Source organism: Chiloscyllium plagiosum, unplaced genomic scaffold, assembly GCF_037043375.1.
Source record: "Chiloscyllium plagiosum isolate Xiang-an unplaced genomic scaffold, Cpla_swu_hap1 HiC_scaffold_37, whole genome shotgun sequence".
Taxonomy (NCBI): domain Eukaryota; kingdom Metazoa; phylum Chordata; class Chondrichthyes; order Orectolobiformes; family Hemiscylliidae; genus Chiloscyllium; species Chiloscyllium plagiosum.
In genome coordinates, this window is record NW_028270175.1 from 18755128 (window position 1) to 18783084 (window position 27957).

The following is a 27957-nucleotide window of genomic DNA, read 5'->3' on the forward strand; positions in this document are numbered from 1 at the left end:
ACAAGCTGTGATGGAGGTGTTCGAAATGTATTGTGTGTTTGAGGGAGAGGGAAAGAGACTTAGACACAGAAAGTCTATTAGAGGAAGATGGGAGAGACAGAAACAGGAGAAACATTGGGTGAAAAATGGCTGCGAAACAGAGTTTGAAAAAGCAGATCATATAGAGAACAAGAGAAAAAACGAAAGTGAAGGTGGAAAGGGAATAGGAATGATAGAGAAAACAATTAATTCAACCCTTGCAAAAGTTGGCAGACTGACTTACCACTGTAATGTGATTTAGTTGAAGAACACACTTTCCAGTATGGCAAAAGAGCTGGATTTATGGATCCGGGTCTGGAAGGTTCCCTCAGTTTATCACCAGTCAGTTGAGCAGAGCTGCTGAAATCTCACCGTCCGAGAACAGGTTGATCTCAGATCACGGTAATATCAATGTTTCGATTGAGATTTTTGCTAACCTTGTCAACCAGATAACACCAACAATAGTCCAACGTCAAACAGTAGTGACTGTCTAACAGCAGGTCCCTGGGGTCTAACAGATCAAATAAGTATTTCAGAGGAGATTTCCAATAAATATCCCAGGAAGCGTTATGTACAAGTGGGCACCTTACTAATTGGTGTAATGTGATCTGAGGCTATGTTCCAGCCAATGGGATAGAGCAGTGAGAGAAAGGGAGGTGGCAGGCAGCAAAGGATTCGATGGTAGTCATGATGGTTGTCACAATCTCCTGATGAAGGAGCAGCGCTCCGAAAGCTCGTGCTTCCAGTTAAACCTGTTGGACTATAACCTGGTGTTGTGTGATTTTTAGCAAAGGATTTGTTTGTCATTATACAATCCTCCACAAACTACCCCAGTCCCAATATCTGACTTTGCATCCCCTATATAAAAAATAATAGTTAGCATTTTAAAATGTTTGGGCGGCACGGTGGCACAGTGGTTAGCATTGCTGCCTCACAGCGCCAGAGACCCGGGTTCAATTCCCGCCTCTGGCGACTCTCTGTGTGGAGTTTGCACATTCTCCCCGTGTCTGCGTGGGTTTCCTCCGGGTGCTCTGGTTTCCTCCCACAGTCCAAAGATGTGCAGGTCAGGTGAATTAACCATGCTAAATTGCCTGTAGTGTTAGGTAAGGGTAAATGTAGGGGTATGGGTGGGTTGCGCTTCGGCGGGGCGGTGTGGACTTGTTGGGCTGAAGGGCCTGTTTCCACACTGTAAGTAATCTAATCTAATCTAATCTTATTAAAATCAAAAATTAGGTTTTTGGAAAATAATTAACAATTGCTTCCTCTTCACTCCTATGGCAGCTATGACTTTCCTCCTAGGCATATTCTCATGAAGCTCCTGATCCTACAAATTTTTCCTTCTGGTTCCCACCACAGCCAACTTGTCAATGGCACTCTCTCCCTCCAGAACCAAGGGTCACAATTGAAGGATACGGGTGAACCATTTAGGATAAAGATAATGAGAAATTTCTTCACTCAGTGAGTGGAGAGCCTGTGTGCAATTCTCTGCCACAGAAAGTGGCTGAGGCCAAAACATCCAGAGTTTTCAAGAAGATGTTAGAGATAGTTCTTATGGCGAAAGGGATTATAGGGTGTGGAGCAAAAGCAGGACCAGGGTACTGAGTTGGATGTTAGCCATGATCCTATTGAATGGTGGAGCAGGCTCGGAGGGCCAAGTGTACTATTCCTGCTGTTAGGGTTCTATGAGTTTACACACAGCAGCAGATCCCACAGTCAAGCCCTAGTCTATTCTAAGTTATATGATTTGACCTGTGCAGTAATGTGACTGTTGTAGTTGGTTGATGGAGTTAAGATACTGAGAAGCCATAATTTAGTAGAGTGCAAGAGCAGTAAGGTCTGAATGGCCAATTTCTGTCCCAATAATGTTTTTCCACATTTTACAAGGTTCAGAGACAATTAGATTTATCTGAATGAAAGTACCAATATGCATGTGATGCATCCAGAATCTGAAGAGAAATGTTATATAAAAGGAAGGGTAAAACTCAAGGTGTCATATGCATGGTACTTGTGATACACTGGACTAATTTTAACCACCTGAAGGGATTGTACAGGAACTTTTCAGATGATTTCCCCCAATATGTCTCAACTATTCCATTACTTTTTCCTACCCTTGAAAAACAAAAAATGCCAGATATAGCTACAAGGAATACAATTATTAAAAACAGGAACAAACAGCAAAGACACTCCGAGCACATGAAGTGCACACCAACTTTAGATGTTGGTTGGGGCAACTTGTGGGAAATGTTGCACAATGCATTACACACTTTGGTTCTGTGCTGCCAGTTTGATATTCCAAGTAGTTTTTTGTGAATGTTGATTTTACATACTCAAACAGCATAGCTCTCAGAAATGATGTGCAAACAGCTGGCAATTTAGACAGAAAATGAGTGTCCAAAGAAGAGAAACAAGCAGCAAAATGAATCCCACAGAGTTGACAACAGTTTTGAATTATCAGCTTTCCAATGGGTCGTCAAAGCTTCTCAGAATTCAGTAATCACCAGGTCTCAAAAGCTTTGCATTGGTGAGAAAAAGCTTTCACAACACCATCCCTGAGACTATCTCTGATCTCTCAGAAATGATTATGGTTCTGAGGGTGTGTATGGGCTGGGAGATAATGGGGGTTGGGGTAGGGGTGTGTGTGGAAAAGATAAGTGAGCCGTTGCATTGAAAATAACTTCATGAGAGACTTGTAACCATGCTATGATTCAGTTGGTAACACTCTTGCTTTTAAGCCAAAAGGTTACAGGTTCAAACCTCAATCCTGGCTCATACTCTAATGCAGAACTGAAGGAGTGGAGTGATGTCAAAAATGCTTTTTCACAGATAAAACATCTCGTAGGTGGAGGCAAACGACCCTATGGCAGTATTGCAAAGAAGAACAAGCAATCTTTCTTGGTGGCCTGGTCAATATTCATTGTTCAATCAACATCGCAGAAACAGATTCTCTATTATTATGTTGCTGCTTATGGGAGTTTGCGCTGTGCATATTGGCTGCTCCATACATTATAACAACAGCTGCAATTCAGCAGCACTTCATCAGCAATAAAGTGCTTTAAATTGTCTGATGTTCACACAAAGTATTATACAACTGCCAGTCGTTTTTCTAGAACAGATTCTCTGAATATCAAATCACTGTTTCAGGCACATTAATTTGCACAAATTTACTGCCATGTTTATTTATATGTAAACAGTTACAACAATTCCAAAGTATGGACTTTAGAATGTCTAGATGTAGAAAAAACACTATCTGAAAACAAGTTCTTTCATTTTGTTTTTATGTCTGTGTGGCTCCTCCTCCATAACACGAAATAGAATATCCTTTATTGTCATGTATACTCTAATACAGAAGTACATGAGTAAAGTGAAAAGTTTTTACAATGGCTGCCTCTAATAGAGCCATCTTAGGTACAATACCTGGGTACAAATCTTGGATTCAAAAGAGGAATAAAAGGAAAAGGAGCATTACTTACAGTGTCTAAAAAATAAGTTGGAATTAAGATAGTTATAACATAGTTAAATAATTGACATTACAGTCCAGCAAAGAATTTCAGACCGACATTGCATTGTAGCAGCTCAGTCAGCATGTGGTCTGACCGTCCGCGTCTGACCCCAGTCCAACAACAATTCTGCTCCTATCCAATCCTCCACGGCCCTCTGCCAGACACACAGCTGCACCAAGGCAAATTCCACTACTTTGGGACTTGCTTTTCCCCTCCCAGATCTCTAGGACTTGTTCCTCCCGCCCCGCGCTGCTCCAGTACACGATTCCTCCTCCCGCTGCTCCGGGACACGATTCCCCCTCGCGCTGCTCTGGGACACGATTCCCCCTCGCGCTGCTCCAGTACACGATTCCTCCTCCCGCTGCTCCAGTACACGATTCCCCTCGCGCTGCTCCAGTACACGATTCCTCCTCCCGCTGCTCCGGGACACGATTCCCCTCGCGCTGCTCCAGTACACGATTCCTCCTCCCGCTGCTCCAGTACACGATTCCCCCTCGCGCTGCTCTGGGACACGATTCCTCCTCCCGCTGCTATGGGACACATTCCCCCTCGCGCTGCTCTGGGACACACTTCCCCCCGCGCTGCTCCAGTACACGATTCCCCCTCGCGCTGCTCTGGGACACACTTCCCCCGCGCTGCTCCAGTACACGATTCCCCCTCGCGCTGCTCCGGGACACGATTCCTCCTCCCGCTGCTATGGGACACACTTCCCCTCGCGCTGCTCCGGGACACGATTCCCCCTCCCGCTGCTCCAGTACACGATTCCCCCTCGCGCTGCTCTGGGACACACTTCCCCCCGCGCTGCTCCAGTACACGATTCCCCCTCGCGCTGCTCCGGGACACGATTCCTCCTCCCGCTGCTATGGGACACACTTCCCCTCGCGCTGCTCCGGGACACGATTCCCCCTCGCGCTGCTCCGGGACATGATTCCCCCTCGCGCTGCTCCGGGACATGATTCCCCCTCCCGCTGCTCCGGAACACGATTCCTCCTCCCGCTGCTATGGGCCACACTTCCCCTCGCGCTGCTCCGGGACATGATTCCCCTCGCGCTGCTCTGTGGCCTCCTTCCTTAAACGCTGCTAAAATGAGAGATAAAAATGAAAAGAAAGAAAAAGAACAGGAGGAGCAGACAAGCTCCGGGAGGAGAGTCTAACTCTACTACCATCTTGCCAGAAGTGCATGATTGCACCAAAAGAGGGAAGTAGCGAATAGTAGCTGGAGGACTAAATAAACGAGATACTTTTTCTGAATCCTCTGTCCTATGAAGCCAGTGTTGACAATGCAGTGTTAGAATCCCCTGATTATTAAACATAGACATAAATCATGAAGAATTTAAATGAAGTAGACGGGGGCAAGGAGATCCCATTGGATGAATGAAACAGAGGTTACACGTTTTAATAAAAGAAAAGCACTGCTTATGCTGAAAATCTGAAATAAAAACAAGGTGCTGGAGAAACTCAGCAGGCCTGGCAGCAGGAGACAATGAGGTCTGCAGATGCTGGAGATCAGAGTTGAGAGTGTTGTTGGAAAAGCACAGCAGGTCAGGCAGCATCTGAGGAGCAGGAAATCGAGGTTTTAGGGCTGAGCCCTTCATCGGGTTTGACAGCATCTATAATCATTGTGAGGTCAGAATTCTGGAAGTTTGCTGATGACTGTACAGTACGTATACATTTCCATCCATGGTGCCTCAATACTGAAGCAGTCCGTGTCCAAGTTTTAGCAAGATCTGGTCAATATCCAGGCTTGGGCTGACAGGTGACAAGTGAGATTCTTGCAACGTGAGTATTAAGCAAAGCCTATCTTCAGAATTTAGAATCTAACCATTGCCTTTGTTCAATATATTACCATTGTTAAATCCTGACCAATACATCCTGGGCATTATAATTGACCATAAACTGAACTAGACTAACCACCTAAATCCTGTGGCCAAAAGACTAGGTCAAAGATTAGGAATCCCGCAGTAAGCTATTCATCACTTGACTCCCTCAGGTCTGTCCTTCACCTACCAGGCACAACTCGGGACTGTGATGGAGTATTGTACAATTTTCTGGATGAGTGCAACTCTAACAACATTCAAAACATTTGACACTATCCAGAACAAAACAACCTACTTGATGGGCATCCACCACCTTCAACTTTCACCTCTTCCACGGCTGATTCACAGTGGCAGAATTAGTACAAGTAATCCTTGGTTAATGTAGTGGTTATGTTCCTGACAATCGCCATATTAAGTGAAACTTTGCTATTCAAAACACACATTCCCAAAGAAACTTGTGGAAGTTAGTGCTACTTTCCCAGAACGTTAATCAAATACAGAATACAAGTGTAAAGTTAAATGAAACACCAAAATTGGTATGAAATACGCAAAAACAACCATTTCTTGCCTCATATGCGGAATTGCTTCTCTGGAGGCGGAAGGCTGTGTGCAGATTTAAAAAATCTTAAACGCTTTAATTGGGACAGGCAACAGCCAGACAAGCTGAACAGGCATGAACCTGTTCAGAAAGCTGGGTTTTGGCATAAATTTATTACTCCACGCTGCCGGGAGTCAGTTAAGAACCATGTTACTGAGAATCAGGCGCTTGTTTTTGGATCATGGGTAGTAAAGTAAAAACCATGTAATTAGCAAAACCGTATTAGTTACCACCATCTGTACCATCTACAACCTACACTGTAACAAATCCCCATGGCTGCACTTTCCAAACCTGTGATCTCTATCATCGAGAAGGACAAAAGCAGCAGGTAGAAGGGAACACTTACCCCTCCAAATCACTCATCATCCTGACTTTGAAATACATTACCATTCCTTCAGTATAACTGAGTTAAAATCCCAGAGGTCCCACCCTAAAGGCAATGTGCATACCCCTACGCTCCACGTATTGCAGTGGTTCAAGAAGTCAGCTTACCATCACTTTCTCCAGGATAGTTAGTGATGGGCAATAAATGCTGGCCCAGAGTTAACAAGGGAGTTGAGCATTGTGAGGATGGTATGTGTGCAGACAGGAAAGTGATCAGCTCTAATGGGAGAGGTGGTGGCACTTAACTGCTGACTAATGCTCTGGGCATATGGGTTCGAAAGCCCCATGAGAGATGGTGAAAATTTGAAGTCAATAAAAAGCCAGCCTAATGGTGACAATGTCATAAAAATCCATCTGGTTCACGCACACCATGAACAAATCCAATAAAATGTTCTGATCGTAGCGACAACTGGAACAGACCCAAATGGATGACTAACTTCCTGCTCGTACTCCTTATGCTTTTTATGTCGAAGACAAACTGTAAACGCTACAGTTGGCTCTGCCCAGGGTTGTTGTCAGCTAAGTTACCTCGCATAAAATTCTGAGGGTAAACATTTTCATTTTCCTTACTCATTTCACCCAAAAGCTGACCCAGCAAAAACACGTGCTTTGTCATGGATTTTAGTTTCCCCTTTGAATCGTTACAATTCCTCTAGTGACAAAGTTGAGCTGAAACATGCGCCTCCCATTCCCCCCACACCTCATTCAGCGAGTTCCCTCCTGTCGTGTTTTTCTTTCTACACTTGACTTTCCTTCCAATTAAAGCTCCGTCTGGGAAACTTGAAAATGACATTACCTCATAAATTGAGAACCTATTGATTTTATGAAAATCAAGTTGCTTTTTGTTCAAGCATTTAACCAAATTAGGTTAGGTTGGTTTATAAATCTCATTGGTGGCTTGTTTAATCTCTGAAAAGGGCACACAAATTGAGCACATTTGGCCCCTTGAATCCTGCTTCACCATTCAAACCACGGCTATTTGTTTCAATCCTATCCACACCCCGGCTAACCTTCTTTTGGCAAGGGGAATCAATCTACTCTGACTTTAAAATATTCATTGCCTCAGCTCCACAGGGTAGAATCTTTAAAAAAAAAACTAATGATTGCATCGGAAAGTTCTTTACAAGAAATTTAAAAAACTCCCACCTATTACTCTTCACGGGTTAAAGAGTGACACACCCTCCCAAGCACAGTGGGATGATGCAGCATAGAAGGAAGGCATTCAACACATTTTTCCTGTGACAGCTTATTGAGTGAGGCAAGCTATGCAGTTGGTTGAACTTCCCTACTCTTTCCTCATAGCTGATGTGCCATCTTCCAAGTGTTCATCCAATTTCCTTTCAAACATTAGTGCTGAATTTGCTTCCAATGCCTATTAAAGCAGTGCATTCCCCTGGTCATAATACAGGGTGGAATTTCCCCTGCCTGGTGTGAGAATAATGGGCTGGGGGCAGAGTGTGAAAGGTGAGGTAGTAAAATACAGAAAGAATTAAAAATTGGATTCTCATCAACAAAAATGTTTTCAATTTCTTTCAAGTTTAAATACCAATTTCAGAGTCTCTTCATTGAGTGAAATCTATCTTATTCCCATGTATTTGTATTTCATTAAAATCCCAACTCTCCTTCCCTGAGTAACTAAACTTTTTGTTCTCGTTATGCCTTTAATTATTTTGCTAAACATCTCAAATCTGTAAGCTGCTGGCTACTGAACCTTCCTTCAACGGGAGCAGTTCTTCATTATTAATTCTCCACAATCCCCTCATGATTTGGAGCACCTTGAATGAACAGCATAAAGAAGCCAAGGATTAAAGCATGTGTCTATTCAAACTCAGACTGTGCACCTTGTAAGTCTAACCAGTACGTGGGCTGGTTTTGGAAGCTGTGAAATTCTGTTATTGAGATTCAGACAACACTATCAAGATGCACTTAGTGACAAAAACCTGTTGAGTTTGGGTTTTGCCAGGGACTCTGAGCTCCAGACCTAATTTTTAAGAGTACTAAAGCAAGGATTGAAATGAATTGAATTTATTGTCACGAGTACTGAGGCACAGTGAAAAGCTTTGTCTTGCGAGCAATACAGGCAGATCACAGAGTTAAGTAGCATAGATAAGTAAATAATAGGTAATCAGTGGCAAAAACAAAAACACAGGTACAGGCAAATGTTAAGTGTTTTGAGTCCATTTGGTATTCTAACAACAGTAGGGTAGAAACTGTTCCGAAACCGGCTAGTGCATGTGTTCAGGCTTCTGCACCTTCTCCCTGATGGTAGATGTTGTAGAAAAACATTGCCAGGGTGGGATGGATCTTTGAGAATGCTGACGGCCTTTCCTTGACAGCAGGCCTGGTAGATGAATTCTATAGTTGGGAGGTTAGCCTTTGTGATTGTCCAGGCTGAGCTCACCACTCTCTGTAACCGTCTCTGATCTTGAATGTTACAGTTACCATACCAGGTAGTAACACATCCAGACAGAATGCTCTCGATGGCACACCTATAAAAGTTGGCAAGGATATTCACCATCATACCAAGTTTTCTAGGTGATGCTGAACTTGTATAAGACACTTGTTAGAACTCAATTGGACTATTGTGTACACTTGTGGGTGTGACATTATAGGAAAAATGTGAATGTATCAGAGAGAACATAGAAGCAACTTATAAGAATGTCTCCAGGGATGAGCAACTTCAGCTAGAATTAAAGAGGTTGGGACTGTTCTCCCTGGCAGAGAAGGTGACTGACTTGAGATTCAAGAGGTTTTCAAAATCATGAACGGGCTGGATAGAGCAGATAAGGGAGAAGTTCTTTACTCTCATAAAAGAAAGAATGAGGGGGCTTCAATTTGAACTGTTGTGCAAAGCAAATGTGATGTGAGAAAAAAACTTTTTCAGAGTATGGAATATAAGTGTGGTGGAGGCAAATTCAACTGAGGATTCATCAGGGCATTGGGTAGTTATTTAGGTAAAAATGATATGCAATGAAATGGAGCAAAGGCAGGTTACAGAACTGGTGCAGGTATGATGGGCCTAATGGCCTCATTTTGTGCTGTAACAATTGAGATTCTGTGACTTAACCTTCACCAAAAGTAGCTTCAGAGGTGAAGGTGACTGCCCTGGGGAGCAAAGCAGCATTTGACAAAGTGTGTCAACACGGAACCCTCGTAAAATCAAGTTTGCTGAGAATCAGTAAAAATGAAACTCTTCTCCAGCATTTCCTCGGAGACGTGCAACCCACACTGATCTGTGTGCAGACCCGGTCTGATTTCAGATTCTGGAAGCTGTGCACAAGCCTGAAGTTTGCACAGCAGTAGCAATAATCTCCACTGGTTGAAGTCATTCTTTGCACAAGGAGGTCCTGAAACATTGATTTTACTGCTCCTCGGATGCTGCCTGAACTGCTGTGCTTTTCCAACACCTCTAATCCAAAGGAATCACGGTTGTTGAACATCAATCATCTCAGGCCTTGGCAAATGATGCATGAGTTCCTTAGTAGTGTCCTAGGCCTAAGTATTCAAAATCATGAGGGGATGTTGACTAAATAGATAACGAGAAACTGATCCTGCTTCTGAAAAGTTGTATGTTCCATGAAATGATGTTAAAAATAACACACCAGGTTGTAGTCCAACAGGTTTAACTGGAAGCACACTAGCTTTCGGACACAACCACCTGATGAAGGAGCGTCGCTCCGAAAGCTAGTGTGCTTCCAATTAAACCTGTTGGACTACAACCTGGTGTTGTGCGATTTTTAACTTTGTACACCCCAGTCCAACACCAGCATCTCTAAATCATGACTACCATGAAATGATAGCCTACTTTAAAGAAAATGATTGAGCACCATCTGCTGTTCACTTGACATTGCAACAAGATAGCAGTTCCCTCGAGTGGAGAATAGCCAAAATTAACCAAGTCCTCAAAACTTTCACTGATTCATATTTATACTGGCTCACTCTGTCAACACAAAAAATGACTAACTTCATTTGGAATTGAATTATTCACAAAGACGAGATACAGGTTGACTGCAGTGATTGAAGATTTAATCACAAGTCTGCCAGTGAATAATTTATTGAAGCAAACAGGGCAGAGCGTTCAGCCAACATGCCTGTGGGAGCTCTTTGAAAGAGTTATCCAATTAATCCCCACCTCCTTGCAAAGCTTTTGGTAGCTGTCAGCAGGAGTGGGCTTGATTCCTATTGGAGTTGCTGATTTGGCCTTCATGTTCCATGGAGTGAATTCATTGCTCACTGCTCTCTGCAAACACCAACCACACAGGTTTTCTGGAAAGGGATCATTCCCCAAGCAAAACATCATTTTTTTTTGCATTTAACTGTTGTTACATCCAAAAATAATGGTGGATGACTGATTTCCTTTGGCAACAAGGAAAGCAGCATATTAAACAGAGCAGACTGCAGAATTCTGAACTGGTAATGTGTGCCCTGGTCCATGAGTAACAAAACATAATTCGGCAGGTGCAGCAAGTGAATACAAACGCAAATTGAATGTTGATGCTTATTGCACAGGAAGTATCGATTGGAATTTAGAGGAAAAGGAAGTGATCTTAGAGAAACAGAAGAGTCTGAGGCATCTGGGTAGGGTGGGTGCTGAAAGGGGGTTTCCCCTTGAGGGAGGGACGAGAACTAGGGGATACAATTTAGAACAAATTTTAACTCTGTTCCCAAGACTGCAGTAGAGGTGGTGTCAATTAATATTTTTAAGACAGAGATACATTCTTGACCAACAAGGGAGTTGAAAGGTCAGCAGGGAAATAGAGAGAGGTCACAATCAGATAGGTTGTGATATTATTGATTGGTGGAGTAGGCTCAAGAGGGTGAGAGGCCTAATCTTGCTTCTAATTTGTATGTAGTGAGCTGTGGATATGTCAGAGATTTTCCTGGTGCTGCATTTTATCTGTACAGCACTGGACTGTACATTAGGAAAGGATATAAGAGATTTACTTGGATGTGAAGTCTTCAATTACATGGAGAGACTGAGGAAGCTGAGATTTTTCTTCTCAAAGCAGAAAGGTTGAGCAGATATTTGCTAACGGCCAAAATTTATGAAGCGTTTCCATAGTGTAAATAAGGAGATACAGTTTCCACTGGGGAAAAGAAGAGGGGCATTTTTGTGAACTGGAATACAGGTACGTGGCCTGAAAGGGTGATGGAAACTGATTCAGTATTAACGCTTAAAAGAGAATTACATAAATACTTGTCAACAAACCCATGATCATATTCACCCACCCAACTGCTTCTGGTGTCTGGGCTACCCTCAAAATTGACCTGTTGAGTTTGGCGGTGGGGTTGGGGTGGAATGTGGGACTCCTACAGACCCTCACCATACCTCTTTCTTCCAACTCATAGGGATAATAAATGCTGGCTAAGCCAGCAATGCCCACATCCCGTGAATGAGTCAATAAAAATATCCACTAGGAAGAGATCCCTAACTTCAGGCAGAAAAAAAAGGATGTAATTCAGCTATGCCAGAAGATTAACCATAACAGCCTCAAAAGTTCTTGTGGTATTTGTTCAGTTTTATTTTGTTTTCCATTCTTTTCCCTACATTTCATGAAGGTGCCAGCTCAAGGTAAGTGTGATCCCTCTGCCCGAACAGCAAATACCAGCACACTGCAAAATCATGCTGATACTGACAGTCACCCATTTTCAAGCAGGAGAAACAGGATAGTGGGCGATAGTTGCACCCCTCACAGATAATGAGGCCACCCCAAGCTCAGTCCAGATAAGAATCAAACCCACAACATGTTTTCACTCATTTATTCATTTCAGTTTAACTGTTTCCCTTGTTAATTCCCATTTTTAGGTGTCACTTTTTGTAATTGATGCAAGGGATGCTTGGGGTGTCAGGAAATCAAACAGAGTTTTTCATTTTTTGCATCCAGAGTCAGGGTAGGCATGAAATATTGCCAGGTTGGGTATGTGGCAGGTTATATGCAGAGTCAAACTGCTGATGCACTGGGTAAGTGCAGAGTTAAGCTCCTGGTAGATACCTTTGATGTGCCAGGGTGATATGTTTCACACAACTGCCATGCTTCGACCTCTCAAAGTAAATGTACTAGTTCAGTATGAGCTAGGGCTTTATTAGGAATAGTTTTATGCTGCAGACCCCTGAGCAAGGTGGGCTGACTGTAGGCTACAGCAATCTTAAGAACTTGCAGGCAGAGGATTATTTCATCCTCGTAGTCTGGGCTCCCAGAGACAGAAGGACCAGTGTGTAGTCCACTGACCCATCAGCAGCATTTACACGGATGACAAATTCTTCACGTGGTTTAGTTTGAAAGCCGCTAAAAAGCATCTAAACAGTGTTCCACCATGACTGATACCAGCAGCAGTATGGTAGGCAATAATTATAAAAGCACAGGCCCAACTAAACTGCCTGGGATCTGTAACCTGAATTGATGTACAAAGTACAGATATCCTCACTGCTCAAGGTTGGCATCGGAGGGATTTGCTGCAATACATTAACAGGACAAGAGCTTCAAGCATGTCTTAAACTAGGAGATGATTACAGAAGATTAGTAAAGGAATTCACTGTTTGAGTATCAAGGCATCTCACACATAAGGTGGTAAACTGGACTTCAGGTACACCAGCACAGCACCAATTGAGTATCAAGGCTTCCTATGACACAAAGTGAATTCCAAGCTGTCTCCCATCATGGGACTCTCCCTGACCTATGATGTACTGTGACAGTCAATGGCTAGAATTTCTTTCAACTCAGATGCTGAGAACCTTCCAGGGATCAAGAGGATGGCACAGCAGATCACAACCAGAGAGAGGAGAGACAAGGTGTAGTGTGACCTGTTTGATTTACATCACTGTCATCAATTTTATATCAATGGCGACTGTGTGTACCTCCTTCTTTAAACTGTTCAAACTCAATTAGCTGCAGTTTGTTTGCATCAAATGTTGAAACAGTCAGTTTCGCCTTATGGACTATGCAGAAAGTCTGCAGGTTGTCTCCTTATTGTCCTCCAAATAATCAGCAATTTAATTCATACAGCGCTGTAGTTGGGCTATGCCTGCAAGGTTCAGTCCACTGGCTGTCAACAGACTCTTGGCTCTCAGATCCTCCAGTTCATCCTTGACCGCCTGCCACTTCTTCATCATTCTCCTCATCTCCTCCTGCTTCACTTTCAGCCGTTTCCTTAGCTTCTCATTCTTCTCCAGGGCAGTAAACAGCCTCTTCTTCATCATGCCCAGGTTGGTGGCAGCATAAGTGTGGTCAGCACTGCTGTCGGAGGCAGCAACTTTATTTGGTACTGCCTGCGGCAGGTTCTCCTGCCTTCTACTTGTTGTGGCCATGGGCACCTGAAAGAACACAAAAAATGAGAATGAGTTCACAGAATAAATCTAACAATTGAATCAGACACATATGACCTCATGTCCCTCCATAATCTTTTATGACCCTTCCCCCTTATGATTCAGGTGGTATCAACATTGCATCCTAAATCCAGGAGGCTTTGTTCTCAGAAACACAGAACATAGAAGGAGTCGCCATTCAGCCTTTGAAATTGCTCTGCCATTCAACATGATCATGGTTAATCATCCAGTTCAGTATCCTGTTTATACTTTCTCCACATACCATTTAATCCCTTTAGCTCAATGAGCTATTTATAACTTCTTAAAAATTTTCAAAAGGTTCACCACTCTCTCGGTGAAGAAATTTCTCATCTTAGTCCTAAATGGCCTCTCCCATATTTTTAGATGAAGACTCTTAGTTCTGAACTCCCTGGCCATCAGGAACATCCTTCCTGTGTTTACTGGTTAGACCAGTTAGCATTTTACAGGTTTCTATGAGATTCCCCCCTCAAACTTCTAAACTCCAGTGATTATAGTCCTAACTAATCTAATCTCTCTTCATACGTCAGCCCTGTCAATCCATGAATCAGTCTAGTAAACTTTTATTGCAGACCCTCCATTGCCAGATAAGGAGACCTTATTCTGAGCGGGATAGAGACCATGGGACTCTAAGGGTCAGAGATAGGGCTGTATTTATTGAGAATGCCACCACTAGGTGGTGCAGTGACAGCATGCAGACAGTTTGGCAGTGAAATAGCAGCTTCCTGTAACAAAGATGGCACATCTACAGGAAAAGGCCCTTCAGCCCACCAAGTCTGTGTCAATCAAAAATATGCACCTAATTATTCTAATTCCATTTTCCAGCTGAGAGCAAGACAGAATCAAGATCACCTGCTCAGCACTCATTAAAAACTTGTTTTTAAATTCACTCATGGAAAGCTGGTGTCAGGGACTGCGCCATCATTTATTGCCCTGCCCTGACTACCCTTGTGAAAATGGTGGAAAGCTGCTTTTTTAATTGCCCAATATGTCTTTGGGGAGTTCCAGAATTTTGACATAGCAACACTGAAGCAATGGCGATTTATTTTCAAGTCAGAAAAGTGAGTGGCTTCGAGTGGAACTTGCGGGTGGTGGTATTCCCAAGTATCAATGCCCTTCTAGATGATAACGATTCTGGATTTGGAAGCTGCTAGCTAAGGAGTTTTAGTGAACTTCTGCCGTGCATCTTGAGGATGGTACATATTGATGATACTGGGTGTCAGTGGTAGATGGGAGTGAATATTTGAGGAGGTGGTGCCTATCAGTAGGTAGCTCTGTCCTGAATGAAATCAAGTTTCTTGAATGGGTCGTGTTCCAACACACTCCTGACTTGAGCTCTGAAGATGTTGGACAGGCTTTGGGGATTCAGGTGAGTTACTCACTGCAGAATTCCTAAACTCTGATTCGCTGTTGTAAACAAATGTATATGACTAGGTAAAAACAATGACTGCAGATGCTGGAAACCAGATCCGACGAGCAGCAAAATCGACGTTTCGGGCAAAAGCCCTTCATCAGGAATAAAGCTTTTTTTTTTCTAAGGGTGATAAATGGTTGGAACACAAATATCATGGAATGCTGAATCAGTTGTTAATTTTAAATCTGAGGAAGATACATTTTTGTGAAGCAGAGGTATTAAGGGATATAGGACAAAGGTAGGTAAATGACGTTAGGCCACAGATCAGCCATGATCTCATTGAGTGGTGGAACAGGCTCGAGGGGCTGAATAGCCCCCTCCTGTTGCTATGTTCCTCTTGGTGGATTATCTGCCTTTGTCCTTCTGATTGGAAGAGGTCACCAGTTTGGAAGGTTCTATCAAGGAAGTCTTGATGGGTTGCTAGTTTTCACTTTAGATTTTAAAATTTCTGTCCACTGCACACTTCATTCTCCAAAACTGCCACAATAACTGTTTGTTTATCACTTTCCCCATCACCACTCCTCTGACCGAGCATTCCTGATGAAGGGCTTTTGCCCGAAACGTCGATTTTGCTGTTCGTCGGATGCTGCCTGAATTGCTGTGCTCTTCCAGCACCACTGATCCAGAAAATGTATATGACTATACCATTTTACGTTCTGTGCAACGGTAACCCCATGTTGTTGACAGTGGGAGATTCAGTGATAGCATTAAATGTTAAAGAGTGATGGTTAGATTCTCTCATGTTGGAAATGGTCATTATTTGGAATGAGTGTTATTTGGCATTTCAATAGAAAATTTAGAACTTTGCAAGTAAAGCTTAGAAATCACAGAGATGTCCAAACATCTTGGAGAAACATACTGACATGTCTGTGCCATTGGATATGGCAGCTTTTATTTTAGAAACAGATTGTCCAAGAGATCCACATAGACAAGCACATCCTCGAGAAGAAGGCTGTACGGTGATGACACTGGCCCTGACTGCAACACGTGTTGATGGCCATTTTGGCATTTGATGTAATTACTCCACAAAGATAAGGTATTATGTCTTTGTTACTTGTAATTAGTCACTACAATCTCCATCACTTTGTACACACTTAAAGTCACTTATGTTGGATTGAAAGCACTAAGCATTAACCAAACATATTCACAACATTTCAAAGTTGCTACTTGTAGCATATTAAAAACTTTGTTTTGGGAAAAACCACTGTGATCACCCATAGTTTGCACCTCATTAAATTACACTTACATTCAATAGCAAACATAAGTAACATGATAATAACACTTTGTGAGGAAACAGCACAGGCTGACATCTTTGACTCTCTCCACAGATGCTGCAAGAGCATTTTCTTTTCTGGTTTCAGATTTCCAACATCCATAGTTTGGCATTAATTTTCCAATAATGTTTAATTACCTTTCAGATATTTAAGGCCTTCAAGTCCCCTTTAAGCAATGTAAGAGATACATTCTATGCTTTGCAATGTTTGTACTTTAAGGAAAGTTGCAGGACAGCATGCAACTAGAAACATCAGCGTTTTTTTGTCCTTGGAACCTTTATTTAAAGTCAAACAGTTAAGAAACAGGTCCTTTGGTACATCATGTCAATCGTGACCAAAAAACACCAAACTACATTAATCCCATTTCCTTGCACTTGGTCCACAGCCTACTATTCCCTAGGATTTTAAGTACTGATTCAGAATCTTATTTAGTGCTGCAAGAGTACTTGCCTGCACTATCCCTCAGACAACATGTTCCATACATCTACCACGCTCTGGGTGAAAATAATTTTCCTCCAATCTTCTCTAAACCACTTACTCCTCATTTTAAAATTATGCCACATCTGCCATGGGGAGCAGATTCTCACAATCTAATCTATGCCTCATAATTTTGTTAACCACAATCAGATCCCCCCTCCCCCAAACCCTCAACCTCCTCTGCCCCAGGGAAAACAAAACCAGTCTATCCAGTCTTTCCTCATAGCTGAGACTTTCCATCCCAGACCACACCCCGATGCATCTACTTTGCACCTTTTCCAGTGCAATCATGTCATTCGATAGTGTGGTGCCCAGAACTGCACACAATATTCCATCTGTGGCCTAAATGATGTATATAGTGAAGTTGTAACAAGGTTTCCTTCCTCCCAAATCCTCCACCCCAGCTAATAAGGCAAGCATCTCATAGGGTAGTGAAGACGACCTATCTACCTGTGCTGACACTTACGGAATTGTACACCAAGGTCCCTGTGTTCCGCAGTAATCCCCAAGACCCTACCCACAAATTGTGTATATCCTTCCCTTATTTGGCCTCTCAGTACTTATCTCAAATTTAATCAGGATTAAATTCCATCTGCCATTATTCTTCCCAATTTACCAGCTGCTTAATACCAGACAGTAGCCTGAGAACATCCTCCTTGCTATTCACAACATCACCAATTTTTGTGTCATCTATTTGAATCTAGCCATGACACATGAAATAAAAGGTGTGTCTCTGACTGTTGAAAATTAAGTTTGTATGCCCAAAGGTCATCATCCTAAGTTAAAAATCACTCAACACCAGGTTATAGTCCAACAGGTTTAATCGGAAGCTCTAACTTTCGGAGCACTGCTCCTTCATCAGGCGGTGAGAGGAACGGCGCTCCGAAAGCTAGTACTTCGGAATAAACCTATTGGACTATAACCTGGTGTTGTGTGATTTTTAACTTTGTACACCCTTGTCCAAAACCAGCATCTCCAAATCATGACCTTTGGGTAGGAATTCGTGAGGGGAACCACCATCTTTCTGACATATGTTGCATTTTCAGTTTTCAGAACCCCTGTTGCCTCCAAACTTATGTAAGTATTTTTCCTGCATGAGTAACAAAATGTCTTTATGATATTACAACTGTATGGTAGCTCTGTAAGATGTAGAACTTCAAGTGTCTTTTACAGAATTCCTTACAGCATGGAAAGAGGCAGTCTGCACTGATCCCCTGAAGAGTATCCCATCCAGATCCAGCCCCCTACCCTGTCCCCATAACCCCGCAATAATCATGGCTAATCCAGCTAACCTACACATCCCTGGACACTGTGGGCAATTTAGCATGGCCAATCCACCTAACCTGCACATCTTTGGATTTGTGTTTATGTCTTTATTAACGCTTGACAAAGATTGTACAGAATGGCTTGAGAACTTATGTTCTTATCGACAATTTTTTAAGGGATATATTTGCAATAAAAAATTTGACAGAAGTCATACTTTAACTCAGTAATACTAGTCTGTGGACTGCTGAGAGTAAATATTATATGGCCTGCTAAAACCAGGACAGCAGAAATGAATTTGGCCAAGAAAAAAAATAATATAAGCATATGTTGATTTGGCGAGATAAAAAAGGATTGGAGGAGATTCTTGTGTAGCATAAATACTGGCATGGAGCAGTTGGACCAAATGTTCAGTTTTATGCAATAAATATGATGGAATTCTATGTAATTGTGGGAAAAGGGCATTACAAAGGATGAAATTTCTTGTTATAGAATACTGCAATAATGTGTGATCCTGTTATAACAGTCACTGGACATAGTGGGAAAACAGTGCGCTCATGAACACACCCTCTCTAACCATGATATTACAAAATTTATCCATCAATGAGGTGACAGCTACAAGTAGCCCACCATTCAAAGAGTTAAACCAACGGGTAAGAATTCAGAGTATGAAGTAAACTAAGCCGTCTGGGTTTCTGTCTCCAGCAATGCCCAGCATAAGAACAAGGAATAGTTCCAAACTCTCAGTTTCTGCCTCACTTCCACATGTGAAGGCGGCATTTGGTATGCTTTCCTTTATTGATCAGAGTATTGAGTACAGGAGTTGGGAGGTCATGTTGCATCTGTACAGGACATTGGTTAGGCCACTGTTGGGATATTACGTGCAATTCTGGTCTCCTTCCTATCGGAAAGATGTTGTGAAACTTAGAAGGGTTCAGAAAAGATTTACAAGGATGTTGCCAGGGTTGGAGGATTTGAGCTATAGGGAGAGGCTGAACAGGCTAGGGCTGTTTTCCCTGGCGTGTCGGAGGCTGAGTGGTGACCTTATAGAGGTTTACAAAATTATGAGGGGCATGGATAGGATAAATAGGCAAAGTCTTTTCCCTGGGGTCGGGGTGTCCAGAACTAGAGGGCATAGATTTAGGGTGAGAGGGGAAAGATATAAAAGTGACCCAAGGGGCAACTTTTTCATGCAGAGGGTAGTAAGTGTATGGAACGAGTTGCCAGAGGATGTGGTGGAGGCTGGTACAATTGCAACATTTAAGAGGCATTTGGATGGGTATATGAATAGGAAGGGTTTGGAGGGATATGAGCCGGATGCTGGCAGGTGGGACTGGATTGGGTTGGGATATCTGGTCGGCATGGACAGGTTCGACCAAAGGGTCTGTTTCCATGCTGTACATCTCTATGACTCTATGTAGTCTTTGCTTGGAATCTCCCTTAAAAGTCACAGGTGGGATAACAAGTTCACTTTGTGAAGAATCACAAAGGGTGGCATCCATGAGTTAAAACAAGAAGAGGAAACACTCACATTTCTGTAGAGCTTTTCATGTCCATTGGACTTCACAAAGTGCTTTACAGTCAAAGTAATATTTAAGTGCAGTGTAGCGAAGTGCAGCCAAAATTGTGTACAGCAAGCTCTCACAAATAGCAGTGCAATAATAACCAGATGATTTATTTTAATAATCCCATTTGAGGAATAAATATTAGCCAGGACACTGGACAGAATTCCCATGATCGTGTTCAAAATAATACCATGAATTTTTTAGATTCATCAGAGAAGGTACCTCATCTAACAGATGGCCCCTTTGACAGTATGGCATGCCTGCAGAGCGCTCCAGAATCTCATCCAAGATTATAAAGTCTTTAGTGTGGGACTTAGCCCCATGACTTTTGGCTAAGGTGTGACAATGTTACCATTGCAAACCCACCTATCAAATCTGACGATCGTTTTATTCCAAGTGTTAAAACACCCTAGGTTGAATTGCTCTAACTAAATCATATACGCACCGTCTCAACCCTCTCCTCAATTATTTCTGGCTTTGACACATCTGCGGCTGTTTTCAACTTTTTCCTTGCTCGATGTCTTTGCTGAAATAACAAACAAAATCAAACATTGGAAGACGCCCTTAAAAAATGAAAGGCAAATCAGACAAAAGACATCATTCAAAATCACATAAAAGAAATTATTGGCTCAGATATGGATTCCAGGGGCAGCCATAGAACATAGAACAATACAGCACAGAACAGGCCCTTCGGCCCACCATGTTGTGCTGAACATTTGTCCTAGTTTAAGCACCTATCCATGTACCTATCCAATTGCCGCTTAAAGGTCGCCAATGATTCTGACTCTGCCACTCCCACAGGCAGCACATTCCATGCCCCCACCACTCTCTGGGTAAAGAACCTACCCCTGACATTCTCCCCTATACATTCCACCCTTCACCTTAAATTTATATCCCCTTGTAACACTCTGTTGTACCGGGGGAAAAAGTTTCTGACTGTCTACTCTATCTATTCCTCTGATCATCTTATAAACCTCTATCAAGTCACCCCTCATCCTTCACCGTTCCAATGAGAAAAGGCCTAGCACTCTCAACCTATCCTTGTACGACCTATTCTCCATTCCAGGCAACATCCTGATAAATCTTCTCTGCACCCTCTCCAAAGCTTCCACATCTTTCCTAAAGTGAGGCGACCAGAACTGCACACAGTACTCCAAATGTGGCCTTACCAAGGTCCTATACAGCTGCAACATCCCCTCACGACTCTTGAATTCAATCCCTCTGCTAATGAACGCTAATACACTATAGGCCTTCTTACAAGCTCTATCCACCTGAGTGGCAGCTTTCAAAGATCTATGAACATAGACCCCAAGATCCCTCTGCTCCTCCACCTTACTAAGAACCCTACTGTTAACCCTGTATTCCGCATTCTTATTTGTCCTTCCAAAATGGACAACCTCACACTTGGCAGGGTTGAACTTCATCTGCCACTCCTCAGCCCAGCTCTGCATCATACCTAAGTCCCTTTGCAGCTGACAATAGCCCTCCTCACTATCCACAACTCCACCAAACTTCGTATCATGTGCAAATTTACTGACCCACCCTTCGACTCCCTCATCCAAGTCATTAATAAAAATTACAAACAGCAGAGGACCCAGAACTGATCCCTGCGGAACTCCACTTGTAACTGGGCTCCAGGCTGAATATTTACCATCTACCACCACTCTCTGACTTCGACCGGTTAGCCAGTTTTCTATCCAACTGGCCAGATTTCCCTCTATCCCATGCCTCCTGACTTTCTGCTTAAGCCTACCATGGGGAACCTTATCAAATGCCTTACTAAAATCCATGTACACTACATCCACTGCTCTACCCTCATCCACATGCTTGGACACCAACAGTGAAGAACTGAAATTGCGGCTGTATGAGAGGGCAGAACAACACTCATACTGTACCTTCATAATCTCTGAGTAGCTAAAGACTGTGGGCACAGCATTGTGCTTCAGATTTTTTCGGTTGCCCCAAGTGTTGAAACACTCTGGTTTGAAATGCTCAGAGCAAATGACAGTATGTTGGTTGGGCTTGAACTCTGCTCTTCCAACATTGTTCATCCACTGCACTAATAAGTCTGGCTTGCTGAAGGGAAACCTAAGTGACAGTGAAGACAAAGAAAGAAACAATACAATATTAAACAGCAAGTTTCACCTTCTTCCAGCCACAAACTGGATTCTGGGTTATCACTTTCATCCTGCCACCATTTGTACCCTTAATTATGCACAAGATTCTCCCTCTGTCCCCGCTACTATCAATCCACATTTATCCACTACCCCGTCTCTATTTCACACTTGTATAAAAGACGCTGACATATTGCTACTTCAAATGTCACGAGTTGTAGTTGTCCAAATTAACAGACTACTATACAGCCACAATATAAGCTATTAACTTTATAATTTTGAGGAAATTATTCAGATGACTTGCTACCAACTCTCAGCTGCTCACCCTCAACTTAAAAGTTCTACAATTCAAGCTGACTGACCTGCAAAAAGTGGGCTATTGCCTCTGACACATGAGTAAACAATTAATTAATTATTTGTACAGAAATGCCTGCATGTTGTTAGGATCAAAACTATCAACTACCTCTGACAAATGAGTTACTCAATCTGTGGTAGTTCTAAAATTAATTGCGTCCATTGATACAATGAATCATGAAGCACAAAAAGAGCCCATTTGGTCCACCTGTTATCAATTAGTTCCACTCTACTCCCGATCCTAGTAAGTTTGCTCTTTTCTAAAAGTATACTGAACTTTATTTTCAACCTTACAACTGAACCTGCTTCCAGCCCCCTTTTGATGCATGCATTCCAGAGCCTAACAGCACTGTTTATAAAACTTCAGACAAGATAACTTCACTCATTGTAGATACAATGTTTCATTACTGACATCCAGGACCACTGGCGAATTTATCCTTCACTTGTGAGCAACTTCTTTCTGTATTGCTAACAGTGATCTATACCAGTACTTTTACACCATAGCTGATTAATTATTTTTTAAAACAGCTATGTTTTGCCTTTATTCTGGATATCCATACACTTGGATTATTAATATTATTAGTTTCAAATTGCCTAATTTGCTGAGGACAGTTGAATTACTTGCTCCTGATGTCTTGGTAGTTACACCATATTTTTACAAACTGTCATAATTTGTATAAACAAATCAGTCCACATGACACAGGAGCAGACATGAGTCAAAATGTGGTGCTGGAAAAGCACAGCAGGTCAGGCAGCATCTGAGGAGCAGAAGAGTCAACGTTTCAAGCATAAGCTCTTCATCAGGAATGTTGAAGACATTCAACATGCCTCCAGCATCAGCAGTCCTCACTTTCTCATAGAAGCAGACATGGACCATTTGGCCCATCTAGGCATCTCCACCCTTCAATGAGATCATTGCTGATCTGGTACCTTGTCACTTTCCTGCCACATTCTCATAACCCTGAATTCCCTTACTAACCAAAATTCCATCTTAGCTTTGAACATACTTAACGCTCTGCCTCTACAGCCGTCTATGGCAAGGAATGCCACAAGTACACTACCTATGAAGGCAAAATTAAATCCTTAAAATTGGCGACCTCTAACTCCAAAATTATGCCCTCTGGTCCTAGAACCTCTCTGCAATTACCCTGCCAAGGCCTCTAAAATCGTATCTGTTTCAATAAGTTCTTTTCTCGATCTTCTAAACTTCAATGAATATAAGTCCAACTTTTTCAACCTCTCTTCACAAGAAAGTCCCTTTTGTGATAACCCTTGGAACGCCCATGAAGAACCACTAACTAACCTCCACTGGTTGAGTATGAGTTCCTACCCCAGGGATGGGTCTGCAGAACTGTCTGTCCCAGGCTGGGCCTAGTCTATCTATGCCTTGAGTAGTGGCTCTATTATGATGTTCAAAAATAAAAAATGTTCCTTGCCAGTCACGCTTGAGATATTTCATTGATGATGAGAGTAAAGTTTCAGACTTTCATCAAATGTGGTGAAACCATGACAGGAAAGTACTGAAAATGACATTTTTTGGGAAATTAGAACCTTATGATATGACTGTGGAGGATTTGCCCAGTTCATCGAAAGAATTAGATACTTTTAGGAAGGGATCACCCAACAAAATGTCATTCTCCTCAGTCCTTGCGTGGTCCTAGCTTTCAGTGTCATATAGTTTTATCTTCCCGGCAGCCCAAAGGTCAAAATCTTTTGATGAACCAATAGATATTGTAGCAAACCACTATGGCCCCAAACTATCTGTTATATTGTAGCGTTACAGGTTTAACACGGCAAATAGACTTCCTGGGAAAACAATTAATTATTTTCTTGATGAGATTATGGAAATCAGTGGAACACTCGAGTACAGGTCAGCACTTCAAGAACGTTAAGGGATCACTTAGTAATATCACTTAATAATATCATGACCCAAAGGAAGATGCTGACTTCAAGAAAGCCATAGAACATATCCTTTTCCTTGAAAATGTAGAGTAATGGGCTCAGGAGTTTTAGGGGTCCATAGACAGTAATATCCTCAACCCTAGGCAACTCCATGCCACCCAGCCAAGACCCCAATGAACAAAACTTGTGGCTTCTGCTTGTTGCCAAATGTGATTGGACTCGGAAGCTGCGAAGTTCCAGAACTGAACAGGAAGTTTCTCCACAATACAGGGAGAAGCAAAAGCCTTCACGCTGCACTTGTGGTCATAGAGTTCATCCCAGACAAAGTTACCAAAACAGGAGATGTGTGTACTGCCCAGGCCAAAGTGCAAAGCTACCTCAAGACAGGGCTTTACACATAAGTCAGCATGAGCTTGAAGAACTGATAACAGCTAAATTGCATAACTGCTCCCAAAGTGGCCCCAATTAATATAAACCTCCAGGTAAATACAGTGGAAAAGAGGTCAAGAAAAAAAAACTCTGGGTAGACTACCACTACCTAGACATGGAGGTAGACACAGGTGTCGCAGCATCTAATGTAAGGGAGAAAACCTTTGGGAAATTCCAATGGGGCATCTTGCCTTTACGTCGACAAGACACCAAGGCTAGATTGGTGACAAGCACTGGGAAGTCCTAAAGTATCATCGGTTCCAACTCCAGGGTGCACAACAAAATCAAAGGTTTTCCGAGGTCTCAAAAATTATTGGGGGAGATATGGTGAGCTAAGGAACTTTGGGGATGTCTCTCCAGGGATCCCAGGAGTTATCTTATTAGAAATAAAAACATTGGTAGCATATATGATCAAAACCAAGACATCACAAAAAAAACATGGCCACCACCTTTAGCAGGAACATTCCACAGAGGTAATTGGTTCAACAGTCACGCCACTGAGGAAGCCTGCAGTGGCTCTCTCATCTTCACAGAAGAAACGTTCATCTCCTAATTATACACCCCCCGATCAGTCACGGACAGCAATAGGAATGGGGCCGAGGGCAAAGCAGCATAAGAGGCCTCGTTGTCACAGGTGCAAGGGTAACCCTCGGACTCAGAGGGTGTAGCCCATAGGGAAACATTACTAATCTTCCAGTGGAGCTCATAGAATATGAACTCCCATGGTAAAAGGCAACGGGTTGCCCAGCCAGAACTTATCACCTGAACCCTCTATAAGACTCTGGCTCTCTTGTGATTCAGTGGTAGTCTCCCTACTTCTCAGCCAGGAGATCTGGATTCAAATGAAGCAATATCTCCTAACAGGGTAATTAGGAAAAAAAAAGACCACCCACAAGGGAGTTCTAAAAGTGTAACGTCAGTGTCCGTACCCCTGAACCAGCAGGCTTGGGTTCAAGTCCTACCTTCTCTACAAGTGTGTGATAACACCCCTGAGCAGGTTGATTAAGAAAATATATAAAATAGACCCAGCATATTGCCCATTATGGGCTTTACAGGTAAATTTCTAATTGGCTACATAGGTGATTTACTGGTGACAGTTAATGGTTAAAACAAAGAAAGACATAGTTATTTGATGGTGGGAAAGCTGTTTGCATATAATTCAAGGGAAAAGAAAACAGGCCCAGGAGGGCTCTTGTTGTGCAATGGTAATATCCCTACCTCTGAACTAGGAAGTCTTGGTTCAAGTCCCACTTGCTCCAAATTATGCAATAACATCATTGAACAGGTTATGTAAAACAAATATGTAAAACAGATCCAGAGACGAAAAAAAAACAGACCTAGGGAATGATTTGCCAAACTCTGTCCCTGGCTGGGACTAACTTATGTATGCCATGAATAGTGGTTCTATTTTGGTGTTCAACAATTTCTGCTGTTCAATTTTCAGTTGGGCTTCCAGAGTTATTACTTCTTCATACCTGGAATGTACCTGTGAAAGTTCTCTGGACTGCCTCTAGTGTCAGTGTATCTTTCCTTAGATAAGGAAACCAGAACTATTCAAGTATTCCAGGTATAATCTGACTACTACCTTACAGTTTTAGCAATACCTCACTATTTTTATGCTTCATTTCTTTTGTGTAAAGGCTAACAGTTCAGTTGCCTTAGCATACAACAAAGAACTGTGATGCTGGAAATCGGAAACAAAAACAGAAATTGCTGAAGACCCCTGACAGTTCTGGCAGCATCTGTGAAGAGAAAGCAGAATTAACATCTGGGGTCACCCCTCTTCATTTTCCTTTCCTGCTACTCTCTCATCCTGGATGCCAATGTTTTGCGATTCTTGCTCGACGATCTCCAAACCCCTCAGACTACAGAAAGCTGCAATACCTTCTTCAAAATAATGTAACAATATGATTAAATAATATTCAGCTCTTCTATTCTTCTTACCTTATATTTTCCCACATTAGATTCCAACTGACAAGATTTCACCACTCACTTCACTGGTCTATATCCCTCCAAGGCCTCCTCTGTCATCCTTACTACTTGACCTTCCACCGATTTTTAAATCATCCACAAACCTGGCACGAGTAATTCACTTTCCTAATCCAAGTCATTACTACATATTGTAAATAACTTGTGCCCCAGCACTAATCCCTGTGAGACTCCACTAGTTGCCATCCTAAAAATGCTCATATTACCCAACTTTCTGTTTGCTGTCAGTGCGCCAATCCTCTATGTATACTAACGTACCACTCTCAACATGATGGGCTCATCTTATTAAATGTGTGGTGTGTTATAGGCCACCTTTCGGATATCCGAACATTTACTGGTTCCCCTTTATCTCTCCTGCTTCTTATCTCTAAATTCGGTAGGCATGATCAGTACACACATACATTGATGAATTGTATAGTATTTTGGGTGCCTGTCTGATTTACCTGTGATAGGTGAGTTTCTTGTTCCATATACCTGTAACTGTATCTATACCTATAAATTGCTTAAATATTTATATGACTCCACTCAGTACTGATAGATGATCGTGCTGAAGTTTTGGAACCCCGACTCTTTTACAGTGACAATTGAGTTACTTGTCCCTGATGTGCTGTTGGTCGCTAATAACAGTATTCGTACAGAGATTGATTAGTTATCTGCAGACAATTAATTATTTCTAACAAAATGCATCGTATCCAATGATTATTCACTCCCAATATGAACTGATGTTCTGGAGGCCCAGCGGATTTACCTGTGGAATGTGAGCTCCTTGTTCTTGCTGCTGTACCTATTGGTACAGTTATAGGCAGCACAGGACTTGGGCATGACCCAGTCCCAGCTCTGCCCCCCACAATAATGGCGGCCTAGCGGCAACAGCCGACGCGCTGCGACCCCTCACAACAAAATGGCGCCGTTGCTTGGCGGCACAGCCAACACATCCATCCAGCCGAAAATATATCTCAGGCCGGCGAATTCAAAAACCTAAACCGCTCCCGGACGGATCCTCCTCCCAGTCCCGCGCGCTTAACTTACGGGATAAGGTTTAATTATAACATAAATTTTGATTTTTAAAATTCCGGGAGGCGCGAGCCCACTCGCCGCAATCGCTGCTGGGATTTTTTTCCCGGGGGGGAGGGGAGGAACATGCCCGCTGACGTCACTGGGCGCACAGTGGGCGGGGCCTCTGGCCTGCGCGATGGTGTCACTGACAGTGGAGCTAGTGCCATGTGTGGCTCTAGTTGAGTGCTGTTGGGGAAGGTTATTTCCCCCCTCAAGTGGAAGCTTTTGCAACTTCAACTACCTCAAATATAAATAAAATGCTCTGGATGCTGTAAAGCTGAAATGAAAATAGAAAGTGCTGGAGAGATTCAACAGGTCTCGCAGTTATCTGTGGAGTAAGAGCACATTTTAAGTCCAATGACTCCTTCTTAACTTTCCATCTCACCCCCATGGGCTATGTACCCCCCAAAAATGAGCGCACATTATTGCTGTTAGCTGTTCTTGAACTAATCTTCACAAGC

The 27957-nt window shown here is 42.6% G+C and overlaps 3 protein-coding genes across 5 annotated transcripts in view; all 3 read right to left on the minus strand.

Moving 5' to 3' along the window:
• LOC122540367 (uncharacterized) overlaps positions 1-573 on the minus strand; it is an 81725-nt gene extending 81152 nt beyond the window's left edge. For both annotated transcript variants that reach the window (XM_087980409.1, XM_043675987.2), the window contains exon 1: positions 263-573. The gene's annotated coding sequence lies outside the window, so the exon portion shown is untranslated. The remainder of the gene's footprint in view (positions 1-262) is intronic.
• Positions 574-11815: 11242 nt separating this feature from the next.
• thap3 (THAP domain containing, apoptosis associated protein 3) lies at positions 11816-27549 on the minus strand. Its single transcript, XM_043675985.2, has 4 exons — positions 27189-27549; positions 21548-21740; positions 20098-20178; positions 11816-13629 (listed from the first exon to the last, which is right to left on the minus strand). The coding sequence occupies exons 1-4, from the start codon at positions 27260-27262 to the stop codon at positions 13309-13311; spliced, it is 669 nt and encodes a 222-aa protein (XP_043531920.1). The 5' UTR covers positions 27263-27549; the 3' UTR covers positions 11816-13308.
• The window catches only part of LOC122547291 (uncharacterized), a 32164-nt gene continuing 25818 nt past the window's right edge, over positions 21612-27957 (minus strand). Inside the window, exon 6 of one of the 2 annotated variants that reach the window (XM_087980412.1) lies at positions 21612-21740. The gene's annotated coding sequence lies outside the window, so the exon portion shown is untranslated. The remainder of the gene's footprint in view (positions 21741-27957) is intronic. The other variant, XM_087980410.1, reaches the window with a different exon arrangement.

Bases quoted from the DNA above. Each gene is read 5' to 3' on its own strand.
- thap3 (XM_043675985.2), bottom strand. From the start codon at position 27,262: ATGCCCAAGTCCTGTGCTGCCTATAACTGTACCAATAGGTACAGCAGC. The intron at 21,741-27,188 runs GTAAATCCGCTG...ACTGTCACTTAG, and splicing joins AAGGAGCTCACATTCCACAG to GTTTCCCTTCAGCAAGCCAG. The intron at 13,630-20,097 runs GTGCGTATATGA...GTGTTCTTTCAG, and splicing joins TTGAGGAGAGGGTTGAGACG to GTGCCCATGGCCACAACAAG.